This window comes from Calypte anna, chromosome 15 (assembly GCF_003957555.1).
Source record: "Calypte anna isolate BGI_N300 chromosome 15, bCalAnn1_v1.p, whole genome shotgun sequence".
NCBI lineage: Eukaryota > Metazoa > Chordata > Aves > Apodiformes > Trochilidae > Calypte > Calypte anna.
In genome coordinates, this window is record NC_044261.1 from 3,220,674 (window position 1) to 3,235,395 (window position 14,722).

A 14,722-nucleotide genomic window follows, 5' to 3' on the forward strand; every position below is an offset into this window, starting at 1 on the left:
CAAAATTACATAGGCTCACAGCTCTCACTATGCCTTTCTTTTCTAGGAATATAATAATAAAATAATCCGAGTAGTCTAACAGCTGCAGGGTATACCTGTTGCTTACTAGAAAGGAGCAAGAGGAACCAGGGCAAGTGCAAGGCAAGGCCACCCCACTCCATAAGGATTAAAATCAAGGATGCCAGGTTCTCCTCCTGTATGAACTGCTTACATCAGTTAAATTTAAAAATAAATACACACAGTTTTGAGGGACAGCTCAGGTTTCTAAGCCGGCAGAAGCCAGCACGCTGATGATGTCCAGAACAAGTCTTAAGATTTTCAGGAAACAAAAAAATCCCTTTACAGAAAAAAGTGCAGGTCAGAGCATAAACCACCATTTCCATATGGACAGCCAGTTACATTTTCCTGGAAAAGCAGCTCTGAGCCAGTATGGAAGGTGCTACAAGTGCAGTGTACTGACTGGTGTAAAATGTGGATTCCAAGGAGCCATTCCATTTTTAAATAAAAAAAAACAAAATGAAAAAAAAAAAGTCAACCCCATGTTCATACTCTTTCTGTGAAGATCATTACCCATTTAAAGGAGTGTTTATTCTCCCCCTTCCCCCCCCCCCCCCCCCTTTTTTTTTTTTTACCTAACCCCACAAACTGAAGTATTTACTTAGGACTAATCAAGTGAGGCCTGCTGGGACTGGGAGTATTTTAAGAATGAGAAACTATGAACACAATTTGCAATCAAGAGCACGTGCATATGAAGGAAAAGCTGTCCTTAGTACTGTTTCAGATGTACTTACAGCTGCATTACTTTCAATCCTGCTGTGAGAGAGGCTCTGTCATGAAGTCAGTGTTTGTGTAGGAAGGGCTTACATACACAGTGAAGACAAAAGAACCACTGGTAGTTCAAATGTTAAAAGCCAATAGATATTGCTGCAGGTTTAGAGTTACATCTGTTTTCACTAATATTGATTAATAATGCAGCCTGTGCCTTTGTCCACACGTGTAGTTACAATAAATGGAGCAGTGCTCAGAAGCAAGCAGTCAGGTACCCCTGATTTGGCCACAGCATTTAGTAGTTATATACCTTGCCATATGAACACAAGTTTCATTAGAGGAGCATAACCTATTAATGATGTATCTGCAAGAAATTTGGCATGCATGGGGCATCAAAAGAAACTTTACTGCGGGTGCTATTTACCCTACAGGATCACAGTGCATCAACAGCAACAAGAGCAGAGCCTTGCGGTGACCGGACTCAAACAGTTCTGTCTGTCCCTGAGTGCTTTCTGACCACTTTGCTGCCATGGACCTGATCCACTGCCAGAGTTTCCACCTCTGGCTGAGGCTGGGGCTGGGTGACGTGGTGGATGCGATGAGCCACCCCGATGTGTGCCTTGTGGGGCTTCTCTCGGGCCGGGCTCTGCGACTCGCCGGACGCTCGGTCCGAAGCAATAGGAGGAATAACTAAAGGCCTCTCCTTGATGAGCTGGACTTCTGCTGTTTCCCTGGCCAGCAGAAAGGGAGTGGGATCAGGCATGGCATCCACAGGCTCCCTTAACAGCAGCTTCCTGCTCTCTGATCCTATTCTGTAGGCCTCTTCAAACTCGGGGTTGAGCGGGGTGGAGAGGCTCTTCTTCATCCTGCGCCGTGGAGTCTCGGGCAGTTTGTCTTTGGGAGGGGAGGGTTTGTAGCTGGACAGCACAGGGCTGCCAGAAGGGGTCCCCTCTGAAGTCCCACTTGAACTCATCAGCTTCTTCTTGGTAGCGTGCAGCTGAGAAGTTAAATAAGCAATAGTGCTCGCTCTCTGCTCTAGTTCGCTCGACAACATATTGAGCTTATGGCTTTTCATTTTTAACTCTTCCAAATACTTCTTTTCTCTTTCTTTAATGGTGTTTTCCAGCACCATTATCATTGCGTTCTTTTGTTCGAGTTCTTTCAGTAATTCGTTATTTTCGGCCTCTTTGGCTTTCAACTGAGCTTCAAGATCTTCACACTTCCTCTTGAGTTCATCACTTCTTGAGCTGCCATTTCCTAAAAGAACAGGAAAAGCAGAGGTGTTTCCAGTTAACAAAGGAAAATAGTGCAACAGGGGTTCCTTTTGCCATCCAAAACCCAGAAGAGAAATCCCAAAGTTTTCATAATTCTCATTCTTCTACCCCTGAACTTGTGTTCCCTGTTCCCAGGCATGCAGGGAACTGACTGTCTAGTCATGGAGAGGAGCCAGCAGTTCTGCACTGTTCCTGGCTCTTTAAAAGATTTCCTGTGCAACCTTGTTAAGTACATGTGACATTTACTTCATAAAGAAGTAACTCAGGAAAATACAAAACTACTCTTACACTTTTAGAAATAATAAAGCAAACATCCCAACTACAAAGTACTCTCACCTACTTGTGATGGAGAAAATACAAACACTGGAAAAGATGAGGAAGTTCAACATGAACATTGAAAGAAAAATGCTATGTATTCCTTACCTGACAAGTCTGAACTCTTTACAGTCAGCTCATAGGTCAAATCTGAGAAAAAGAGTTGTTTGTTTTTGTTAGAACAACATCATCTACCCCACACCCCATCTGGTGAGCATTTTATAATGGTATGCTTGAATAAAAATATAACTATAACTCATCCCCCCACCCAAAGCAGTAACAGGAGATCCACAGCAAATTAACAAATAGGTGAGACAAATGGAAACTGTCAGGTGAATTAATATTTTTTAATTACCAAAAAAAAAAAATCTTTGCTTGATGACCACAGATTTGTGCCTTGAGCCTGATCACCCTACATACACCCTGGCTTTGTTGCTGGGGTGTCCTGTGAAAAAGGACACCATTCCTGTGGAAAGAATTAAGGTCCCTGGTACCTGTGCAGTGCTGCTGCAGGCGGCGGATCTCGGCGTGGAGACCTTTCAGGGTGCTGGCGTGTTCCCTCTGGAGGAACAGCAGATTCTTCTGGGCACTCTGTAGCTGGTTTTCCAGGTTTGAAGCTGCCATCCTGACATGCAGCTACCCTGTCAGCAAACACACGTACAAGTGTAACAGTGAGTTATGGTGCCCACACCAAGATCCTTGCTCTGCAGCCAGAAGCAGTGGGAAAAGCTGAATTCTGCTGTTAGAAACTGATGCAAGGTCGAGCAAACGCCACAAAAGGTTTTTCTGTTTCATGACTATTTAGTTAGAAGTGCTCTAAGTTCACAGAAAGATGAGTTACAGCCTAGGCCAGAGCAGCAGAGGGAACTCATTTGCTTGGAGTTAACACATCTAAGGCTTAACTTCAGACAGACTAAGTCACTAATCCTGTTACAAGATAAAAGAGGAGTTCTGAGAAATGGGGTAGTATGTCCTGCTGTCTTGTTGGGAGTCTCCCACTTACCTCCAGGGATACAGAATTAGTGATATCCCTGGACAGGAACAAGGAAGAAAGCCCTAAAAGGCACCATCTCTAAGGAGCAATGCAGAGCAGGGAGCCCAACCCACAGCTCAGCCTGGCCAGGGATGTGGGTGCTGCAGGTGCCTTGGCACAGCTGCTCCCTGGGACCTGCCTGCCAGGAAGCTCTGGATGCTGCTGGCTGCTTCCCCAGTTCCTCAGCTCGGCTGCAGCCTGGTGTCCTGCTCGGACCCCCATGACAACAAGAACAATGCTGTCTTTAAAAAGAAAACTTTTTTTTTCTTGCACAGGTTATGAGTATAGAGGAACCTGGGTGTTCCTTGCAGAACAGCCTCACAAACCTTACCTAGCAGTGCTCAGACTCAAGGAAAGATGGAACAGGTGAATGGTTCCATGCTGAGGCATTCCTGAAGATCCCTGCACTCCCAGTTACTGCTGCTCTTGATAAAGCAACAATGGTCTGGTGTATACCCATAGGCCAAACTGGCAAGAAACATCCCTCTGGTGGGGCTGGAGAGAGACTCCCAAATTAATTCCCTGATACAGAGGTAAAAAATAGCTCCTGGCAGCAGGCACAGCCAGATGCTTCCTGTGGAGATGCAAACACTGGCCCTGGGGCTCTCTTCTGTGACTTTTAGAGGAGCACTTGGAGAAGTGGCCAGAGGAGCTCAGAGAGGAGTCACAGGTCCCTAGTGCTATCTGAGAGTCACCAAGTCTGTCACAACATGATTTTGTCCATTGTCCTGTTTCCTAGTGAAAATAATGTACTAATGAAAAAAGCAGGGATGACAGTGGGCAATCCTCCTGGAAGCTGGAAGCACAAAACTGCTCTGGTATGTTTTGTGTAGTTCTGGAATTTCTCTGTGTGACCACAACCCCTCCCTGCATACCCCCAGTGATGCTGTGCCAGCCAGGGCACCTGGGGCTGCTCCACCTAGGGCTGCTTTATAGAGCCTGCTGGGTCTGCATGAGGAGAACTTTCCAGAATCACATCCTTAATAACTCCACATTACTGCATATCCTTAATAACTCCACATTATTACACATCAGATTTCTTTATCAGGAAAGCTGTCATGCTTGGAAAGCTTTCTGAAAACTCTGGAAGCTCGAGCACAGCTCAGGAGCATCCAGGCAGCACAAAAATAGGTGCAAAGGCTGATCCTAGAGAGCCAGGGGACACCCGAGTGGCAGGCAGCAGCACCTACTGGGTGGGAACTACACAAACCATGGTGGGAAAAATAATTTCTGGGGGACAGAGCAGCACAGGGAACTTGTGACAGCCCCTGGGCTGCCACCCGGAGTGACAGGAAAAGTTAGTGATGCTGCAGGAGGCTGATAAAGTGGTGAGGTTAAAAAGGAGGAGCATTAGCTTTGTCATTACACTACTGAAGGCTGAATTCCCTTATCTCTGCAGCTTTGTAAAAACAATTACAGTATTTAGGTTACAAAGATAAGTAAAGAATCAGGGTTCCCGTTGCCTGGACAACCAATGCAATGACATTACAGCCAGGGTCTGTAATTAGGGGACCACATGTTGTGTGCAAGACAGACCTAAATTCTATCCCACAGATACCTTTTTTTTTTGGGGTGGGGAGGAGGGAGAGGGAGGGCAGGGAAGAGCTTAAGAAGTACACACACACACACACACACACACACAGAGCCCTCACACACACACAGAGCCCTTCGTAATTTCCTATGTGACCTTAATTGACATTATTATCAACTGAGTTATCCCTACAGAAAATTAAATAAAGGGTAAGACTTTCAAGGAATCCAGTACAAGGGCCAAAAACAGAGTTCTTGGTTACTTTGTAACAGAGATGAAAGATTAAATTCAGTGCTCTGGAAGAATGAGGGGGTAACGGTGCCAACTTGTGCTTTGTTGAGTGGAACGGGTGATTTCCCAATCACCATCATTAGCAAACAAGCAAAAATTATGGTCAAAATATTCCAAAAGAGTTTTCTGGGTTGGCTAAGTAGCAAATCATGAACAGAAATCTAAACAGAAACCACGGTCTTAGGAGGAGTCAGTCTGAAATAAAATAGTACAAATCTATCCAGGTGTATCTCCCGTTGGGGTTTCAAACAAGAAACCCCATAAAGCAGTTCTGGGATTGCACTGCACGGATTTCATCTCCTCTCTGAAACAAGAAAGAATGTGCAGCCAAGAAAAGGCTGGGGCCAGAAAGTACACACAAAATAGCAAAATGCAGAAGTCAATTGAGCCCTTAATAGCCCAGATGAGCAATATCTTCACTCTCTCACCATGGAAATTGGTGGGACAGCTCTCCAAGCAACCAGTCTCTGGCTGGATTTCATCAGATGAATTAAGCCAGTGCTGGGAAGAAAGCTGTAACTGCATATAACACAGAATGGTTATGTCACTATGGCTTTTTCCCCCTTCCCCCTTGTCTCCAAAGCAATTAAAAAAAAAAAAAAGAACAACAAAAGTTTGCCATTTTCTTACACAAAAGGATCTGTGCAATGCAGAGCCAGGCAAACTCCCACTAGGAATGCACACGTCATCTGAGAAGGATGATAAAACATTAAAAGGAGCATTGCAGTGTTCAGCTCTGCAATGGTAACACCTCCTCTTTCACAGCAAGACTGACACCAAACCCCAACAGTGTTGAACCTGTCACAGCTCCAGAAGCTGGAGAGGGGGGTTTGCTGTGTTCTACCCTGAAAACATCCAAAATTTCTCATTTCTCCTGATCACCAACATCACAGAATGTTTCTAGATATAGCTATGAATGTAGATCTGAAGAAGGCTCAAAGATTGAGCCTCAAATCCTCCAAAACAACAGATTGACAATTTCTCTTGAGTGTCACCCAAGAGGGACAAATGGAACCAATTAAACAGCATTCCCTTGGGAACATGGGGTGCAACATTTTAATCCTTATGCACCCACCTAAGCCCTCATTTCCCAGTAAAGCAGGGAGGGTAAATTACCAACCTTGGAACCTCACCTTAAAAAGGAACTGCTTTGTCTCTTTTACAAGTGCATGTTCCCTTAAAAGAAAACAAAAAGAAATCAATCTTAAATTGGATATATTAAACAAGAGCTTTCACAATGCTCTCCACATGCTCTCCACAAACAATCACCAGCATTCTAAGAGCCAGATCTTGTCTAGCAGATGATGTGCAGGCTCCAGGCCTTTTCTGATCCTAAGTATTTGGATGAAATTCAAAATAGTTCAAGGCCACGAGCACCTGACTATTCGGTGCCTTTGCACAAAACCAGAGGAGCTCTGTACCCCAATGTAAGAGGAGGGAGATTCTAATCTATGACTTTAGATACAGTCCTATGGAATTTACTGGACCAAAGCCCAAACAACTGGAGTTATTTGAGTCCTGTTTGGTATTTGAAACAAACCAGAATAACCTCTGCATGGATGGGCTAGCACCAGGGAAGCTGCTTGAGCTCTCTGCAAACACACATTCAAATCTTGACTCGTGTGGGCAGGGAGGCATTTTGCCCTCAATCAGTATCTATCCAGTGCCCTCTCAAAATGGAAGAAAAGCTGCCAAAGTACTTTTTGTAGCCACACAAAATACAATTTCAAAACCTAATTAAGGACATAGGAGTCTTCTCAAAAGAACCTTCAGTTCTAGCCAGTCTCCATTTTAAAGACTGTCACTGACCTGACCAAGCATTTCTAAATGTCACTCTAATGATAAAATGCCCAACTGACAGACACTTAGCTGGTCTTTGCTTAGATCAGCTCCATCTCCAGAGACATATGCCACCCCAAAAGTGTTTGCTCAGCTGATTTCAAAGGACATAATAAAGGAAACCCTTCTGTCTCTACAGCCAACCCAGGGGCTTTGCCATCATTCTGCTGGGACATCAGCTTTAGGGCTCCCCTTCCCAGCCTGGTGCCATTTTACTTCTCTATGTAGATCCAGCAATATTCACTTTATTACCAGCCTGTTCCAGTTTCAGATTTATGTTTGCTCCTCATTCACCTGTGCCTTAGACCCAACCACTTCAAGTACTTCAGTCATGCTTTTCAGACTGTACCTATGGCTACACAACCACTTTCCCAATGGCTTTCCAGTGCTCCCTATCAGTAGGGACACATCCTGCAACTCTGTTCCCCTCCTCCTCTGCCTTCTGTGGTCAAGTACAACACTTTAATGTAATTATTGTCCTTGTTTTCATATTCTTTCAGCCAAGCAAAATTAGCAGTTCTTACCTGGAGACAACTGTGGGGGTGAAGGAAACCTGCCCTGCTCTTCCCAGAGGAAGGAGATGTTTTTGCTCTCTCAGCTCCTTTTCTATTTCTGATGCTTTTTGGTATTATTCTACTCAGCTGTTTCTCTGTCCTGCATTCCTTTCATTTTCTGAACAGAGATTCTGCAGACTCTTCATGGTTAATCTCAGAATGGCCCAGGGGAAGCACAGCTTTCAGTGTTTTAGCAAGAAAATGGTTTTTTGTTACCCCAACAGCAACTGGTATGGCAGGAGGAGGAATAATTAAGTGGACACCCTGCTGGTAGCAATGATTCTTCCCCATGCTCTAAACGAACAAGCTGGTACTTAGCAGAGAAACTGCTGACAGTTTATGTGCCTGAATGTCTACCCGAAGTCATCAGAACTGACAGGAATACTTCACGTGGAGTTTTTTCTGTCCTTGAGACCACACAACCCCAGAGCTGTCACAATGGAAGCAGATAAAAAGTAATCAGGTGTTAAGATTGCTGCTGTGACAGAGATTATTACAGAATCAAATCAAATGATCCTGCACGGGCATTTTACACAGATACAACTCCTCTAACCAGCACCAGGGTATCCAGTGCTGTACGGCTTTAACTCTGACAGAAAACTCTGAAAGTGACCTAATTCTGGCATAATTCACTTTTGGGAAACAAAGATGATGGAATTTAAATAACAATGATTACTTCAAAAGAACTACTTTAACATTGACAAAGTCCATTTCATTTTTTTTTCAAGTGGCAGTAAAAGCCCTGATAAATAAGGCTACGTTGTAATTTAGAGGAACAGGTTGGTTCTCTTCTGCTTTCAAGCCCACACTCCTGACATGTGGCCTATTTTATTCACCCCTTCATTCCATGGAAAAAGCAGTTTGTTATTTTATAATCTCCATCAAACCCACAGAACACAGAGAGCACCCCAACCTCAACTAGGCAGGTATAATATTGCAAAGACAAGTGAGTCCTTCTATAAAAGCCAATTTCTTTTATCAGAAGTGGAATGAAAAGGAAACAGAACATTCAGTTTCCATGGTACACATAAAAATGAGCCTGGTCCTATTTCTTTTGAAGTCATTAAGAAGATTCTGCAGCTGAATCAGGACCTAAGCTATTAAGGTGCTGTGGGAGGTTTTTGTGCAAGGATATATTAAGTACAACTCCAAAGTTGTGTTTTGAAATAATACTATTTTATGGCAAAGTCAAGGGCTTTTGTGTGTGTGTGTGTGGTAGGTTTTGTTTTCCTTTGGGTTTTTTTGTTTATTTACTCCCCCAGATATCACATATTAACTTATGAACCCTTCATGTTTTCTTCTAATTTGATTCTCTATGATCAGAAACACAAGACTTGCCCAAGAACTCAAAGGAAATGTATTTCTGTCAACTTTTAAGGTTTCCCAGTTCTGAAGGCTTAATGAAACACAAATTAAAAAGACTACTATGCTGGTTTCACATTAAGTGACTTGGTTAACCATTTTTTTTTCCCTGGAACAGGAAAACAACCTGCAAGCACACGGGCATGCAACTATTTTGCTGTCCACCCTGGCTGCAACTTTTTTCTCACCCATCCCACTTGCATGTACCAAGCAAGAATTCACTGTTGTGTTCCTGAAACACTTGGAAATCAACTTCTGGTCATTCAGTGAATCAGGTCAGGGACCTGGCTCAGCTGACAACAAACTTATTTTTCTACTAGTTATGTTTCAGAGTTGACCATGCAGCACTGCAGACACCTGATGGGTAGGTGGGGAAATAAAATAAATTAACAATCAGTAACCAGGCTGGGGCACAACTGTTTTTCAGGCAAGTTTACCAGGTGGAAGAGTATGCTTTTCTCTAATGCATTCTGTGATGCTGTTTCATTGATTTTATTATTTTAAAACTGCAACTATGATCAAACATAAAAAAAAAATTGGTGTCCACTAAAGCAAAGGTTTTGAAAGCAGCTGCTGAAGGAATTCTAGTGGTGGTGATGACCCTAAGTCAAGTATAAGTTTGGTGTGTGTGGTTTCATTTTTGGGTTGGTGTTTTGTTTTTTTTTTGGTTAGTAAAGTAAGTAGGGTATTAGGACAAAGAATTTCAGAGGTGCTTTATACTCTTATTTACATAACCCAGGTATTTCAAATAGAGACAATAAAAGTGTGCACAGTTTATACCAGGCTTTCATGAGGACTGGAAAGCAAACAAGCCAAGATACTTTTATTACAAAGGAAACCTGCAGCTAATGACATCATTCACACAATATTTTTTTCACACAGATGGACATTTCCTAAGCTCAACACTTCTCCACAGCTATCTGATATGCTGCACCTTTTGTGCCCTCCCTCTGGGCACTGACTCAGGTTACAGCTACTGTTCACTGGTGTATTTTCAGCCTTTCTAGAGACAGATATTTCATTCTCTTTATGGAGAAGCCATGACACTTTGCAGTTTGCAATCAAGCTATGGTTTTTGTTTTTTTTCTTTCAAAATAATATTGACCTTAATTATTTGTGTGAGAGACAGGATTTAAGATCAAGAAGCAACATGGCATTTTGAAGTTTTAACCCAAAGATTATCTAGGAGTGAAATGAAAGCAAACATATTTCTCAATAGCAGGAAAGACACAGTGACCCAAATAAAAAGCTTTTATCCAAGGATTATCTGAAAAAAAAACCCAAACAGCTTGCAGAAGTTCTGATGCATTCCAAGGACATTGTTTTCACCAATATTTTGTCATGTCTCTAACTTGCAGTAGTAAATAAATGTATTGTTCCCATTTCCAGAGCCATGCCCTTTAACATCATGAGAAATGAGCTGGTAGGTAACAGTAAAACATTATCAGATATCATTATTCACTGATCACGTGGAGATCCTGCCTAACACCCATTATCACACTCCTGGATGTCCTTGGTTAGAGGGAGACTACCTCAATCTCACTTAAAAACAAGCACAGACTAATCAGGCACACATTTGCTGAAGATCCCACAATCAGATCTATAAAGGATGCCAGGCTCTCATTAAGCAAGTGAAGGAGTCAGAGGTGAGGTACAGCAGGCAGTGACAGGGATGCTCACAGTCAATTAGGTTCTAGTAAATGCACTTTTTTTTAGTCTTAATTTGCTTTTTCAGACATGCCATTATCTTAATGCCCAAGGAAGGAGCAGAGTTTGTTTTTACACTGCAAAGGAAACAGGAGCTCCAGCGATAAGAACAAAGAGCACCCACCCCACCTCAACTCCACCCTGCTCCGGGCACTCCCTGCCACAGCTCCCAGGGACAGGACAAGCTCTGCCAGAGCCTGTCCCGACAACCCTGGCGATGGTTACACAATTTTGGCTTCTTGCAGCAAACTGGTATCGATAGCAGCAGCGTGGAAGCCGCAGTAAAGCACAGAGACTTCTGTCTGTGTTGCTCTCTGAGCTGCTCCCGGTGTTTTGTTGTGTGCTGCAGCAGACAGGGAGGCTGCAGAAAGCCAACCCAGAGACCTTTCAGGCAACTATCTTTTCTTTTTTCAACACCAAAATCCTTTGATCTTCCCCTTCTTCACTGGTGGCTTGGCTTTCTAAAGGAGCAGTAGGAAAAGCCATGCCCTTGTCTTGGCAGAACAAAACTATTTCCCCTAAAGCACCCACACAAGGTTATCTGAGGGGATTTTTCAGTACATCACTGCCCATCAAACCCCAGCACTGAGACACCCAGACACAGACACAGGAACACAGAACAGCCACTTGTCAGCAGCAAAATTCTTAAGCATTATAAAGGGTTTCAGAAAGATGGAAGTATCTGTTCTCTGTACAAGGGGCACTACAATTTATTATATTATTTTAAACTTTACTATGAAAAATGAGGTTAAACATGAATTTGATTAAAAAAATTATGTAACAGTATTCTGTTTACACAAGGAAGTATTGCCCTAAGGTGGGAATTTTGAGGATATACAATCAAACCTTCAAACTTTAAAAGACCTTTTTTAAGCTATAGAAAAGTAATGAAAAGCCTAGAAATAAGTGTCTCACAGCAGCAGAAGTTGCAAACTAGTTTACTACAACTGCATTCCTTCTGTTGCACTGTTTATAATGCTCAAAAACTATTTTAAAGGTCCACATGCAGGAATAAAAGCACTGGGGAGTTTTTTCTTCTGCCTACACATGTCAAAGGATTGACAAACAGAGGATATCTGGATGAACAAAAATATTGTTCTTACTACTTACAGCCTCTTGAAGTAGGGCACACAGAGGAATAGTGGGATTTTTGTACCTCCAGTGACAAAATGCATTAAAAAAAAAGAAATTAAAAGCCCTGATAGCATGCAATTATATCTGGAATCTGAAGTAACACAAGCAGCTTTAAGGAATGAAATAAGATTGTTATTTTAGTTTTCAACAACTACTGGACTGAAAACTACATAGAGCATTTGGATTCTAAGAGGATGGGGTAGAAAACTTTAACACTGAGCAGAACTATGGTAATAGGATGAAAACAAATAGCTATGCATCAATTTAACCAAAATGCTTTTTTTCTACTTAAGCAGCTGATACTTTCTTCTGTTATAATAGTTTTTGTTTCACTAAAAATTACTTCTGGAATCCAAGTACAACCAAAAGCTTGGAAAATTATTACAATAGTACCATTTAACTGCTTGCAAAGAACTTGCTTTAAATAGTCACACCAAAAACCAATGTGCAGATTAAGAGCACAGATGTGTGTATATAGTTTAGCCTCTCCCAGAGGTTCAATCATAATAAAGCACTACAGAATTACAGTCACTAATGAGTAAGTTATATGGGGAAAAGGCTCTGTATTTACAGGCACATCCATTTGTCTTTTCAATTAAGGAGCATAACTTACATTGCAATGAATGTAATGAAGCTGAAGCATCTTACCACCTAAGCAAAGCCAACAAGCACCCTGCATGCTTCTTAGGCACCTGCAATGCAGATCAAAATGGACAATTCCACCCTCAGGGCTGCCTCAGCTTCTGTGTTTTTATTTACCTTCCCTACCCTCAGCTTTACACCATTTAACAAGACAAACTCAAACCGTGGTTGTGCAGGTGGGACGAGCCCCTCCCTTCCCTGCCTACCCAGGGAAACAGAGCATCTATGCAGCTGGAAGAGTCCCCACGGCTGAGAATGCTCTGCACTTCTTAGCTGCCATATCCACAAGGGACAGGAATCCTCAGAGGGAAAAAAAATCTCATCTCAAAGGCAGATTACTCCCTGCCCATGTCAAAACGCACACAGCCCACCCATCCATCCATCCATCCATCCATCCATCCATCCATCCATCCATCCATCCATCCCCTCTTCGCAGGCCGCGGGTCACCCATGAAAACGACACGGGTGTCACTTTCTAAAGCATAAACCGCAGGTACAAGAGGAGCGTGTGAGGGGGTGAAAGCGGATGCGGTGCCAAACCTGCCCCAGGGGTGCGGATGGAGCGGACCCGGACTGTTCCGAGGGGGCAGGGGAGGAGGCGGCCGGATGGGCCGATCGCTCCTCAGCCCCTTCCCAACCAGAAAGAAACGTCCTTGTCCCCGAACCAGCAGAACCGGAACGAAACGGGGTGAAGCGAGCTCTAGGGCAACCCCTGTTCTCCTCTGCTGCTCTAGTGACCAGACAAGGGGCTTTTAACGTTTTTCAGAGAGAAAAGGTCCGGGGCTTTTTGGTCCGGTGCCAGCACCCCTGGGCCGGGCAGGCCGATCCCGGAGGAGTGCTGCCCAGCCCAGCCCAGCCCAGCCCGTGCCCCCGCCGATCCCTCTGCCCCGGGCGCGGCTCTTCAGCTGCCGCAGGACCGCGACCCCCTGCTCCTAATGCAGAGAGGGGCCCGCAGGGAGCCCCGACACCCCCTGCCCGCTGCCTCCGGGGGAAAACAGACCCAGAGCGGTGCGGGGCCGGGGAGGGTCCCCCGGAGGGAGCGTGTGAGGGGCCAGAGGCCTCAGCCCCCCCACAGAGCAGCAGTGCCGCTCGCCCACCCCACACCCAGCCCCGGGGGATCGCGGTCCCGTTAGGATTCCCCTCAGCTGGCTCAGGATGGAGGGAACAAGGTGCTGTGACCCTCCCGACCCTCCCCCTCAGCCCGCCCGGGGCCGCCGCCGCCGCCACTCCCCAGCCCCTCACCTGCTCAGCGGCGGTGCCGAGGCGGTTCCCTCCCGCCGTGAGGCCCCCACTCGGGGCCACCCCTCCCTCCCGCACTCTCTCCCTACCAGCCAGGTCAGCCTCTACCGGCGCTCACATCCCCCCCCCCCTCCCCGCCCGCCCGAAGGATCCGAGGGGCGCCCGGCGGGGCCGGCACTTACCGGGGCGGGGGGGAACCGGGGGCGGCGGCGCAGGCGCAGGTGGGGCTGCGGCAGCCCGTCCCGTCGCTATGGCAACGGGGGGGTCAGGGCTGTCAGCGGCCACCGCCTGAGCCCCGCCCACAGCGAGCGCGAGGGAAGGAGGGGAGGGGCCGCGCGCACCTCCCCCGCGCGCTCCGGGGCGGGAAAAGGCGCGTGCGGTGCGCGGGAGGTTCCGTGTCCGCAGTGCGAAACCTCGGAACCGGGAATGGGTTTGGGTTGGAAAGGAGCGGGAAGGAGGGTCCGGTCTGTAATATATAGGTCCCACCCCTCTGCCGTGGCACCGACACCACCGCCCAGCAGCACAGGTGGCTCCGAGCCCCATCCCACCTGACCTTCAGCACTGCCAGGGCTGGGGCAGAACTTTCTTCCAGGGAAAAAAAATACTTAATCAGAAGGGAGTTCAAAATTAAGAGACAGAAAGCTGATTTTATAAAGCAGAGAACGGGAAAAGGCAATTCAAGTTTCTAAATTACTGATCATTTTCTAAGGAAAAGGAATTATTGCCCCAAACGCAAATAACTATTCCAGGCTTTAGCACAAAATGGAACATTCAGCTGAATTCTCTACACACCTTCAACATGGTCCTGCTGTGAGTGAGGGGATGGAGAACAGATCCACACGGACTTTCCACCTTATGGCTCCTCAAGTCAGGGAAAATGAAATGCAACATTACCTAGAGGGAAATATGTTAAAGAAAGTTTGTTAGTCCTTAGTCAAAGCTGAGTAAAGCAAAGCTGAACTCAAATATTGGTTTGCAAAAAGCCCTCTCCTTGTCATGCTTTTCCTTCTATTTTATCTCAGACCCATCCAAC

General features: G+C 45.2%; 1 protein-coding gene across 3 annotated transcripts; it reads right to left on the reverse strand.

Annotated features, from left to right (window-relative positions):
- Window positions 1–766: 766 nt before the first annotated feature.
- Window positions 767–13,986, reverse strand: CCDC92 (coiled-coil domain containing 92). 3 transcript variants are annotated; one of them, XM_030460556.1, is made up of 4 exons: window positions 13,872–13,986; window positions 2,852–2,998; window positions 2,466–2,507; window positions 767–2,025 (listed from the first exon to the last, which is right to left on the reverse strand). In XM_030460556.1, the coding sequence occupies exons 2-4, from the start codon at window positions 2,979–2,981 to the stop codon at window positions 1,250–1,252; spliced, it is 948 nt and encodes a 315-aa protein (XP_030316416.1). In that variant the 5' UTR covers window positions 2,982–2,998; window positions 13,872–13,986; the 3' UTR covers window positions 767–1,249. The 3 variants fall into 3 exon arrangements, with proteins under 3 accessions (XP_030316416.1, XP_030316417.1, XP_030316418.1); XM_030460557.1 differs by lacking the exon at window positions 13,872–13,986 and adding an exon at window positions 13,693–13,759 and having other exon boundaries at window positions 941–2,025; XM_030460558.1 differs by lacking the exon at window positions 13,872–13,986 and adding an exon at window positions 6,346–6,388 and having other exon boundaries at window positions 941–2,025.
- Between the last annotated feature and the right edge of the window lie 736 nt (window positions 13,987–14,722).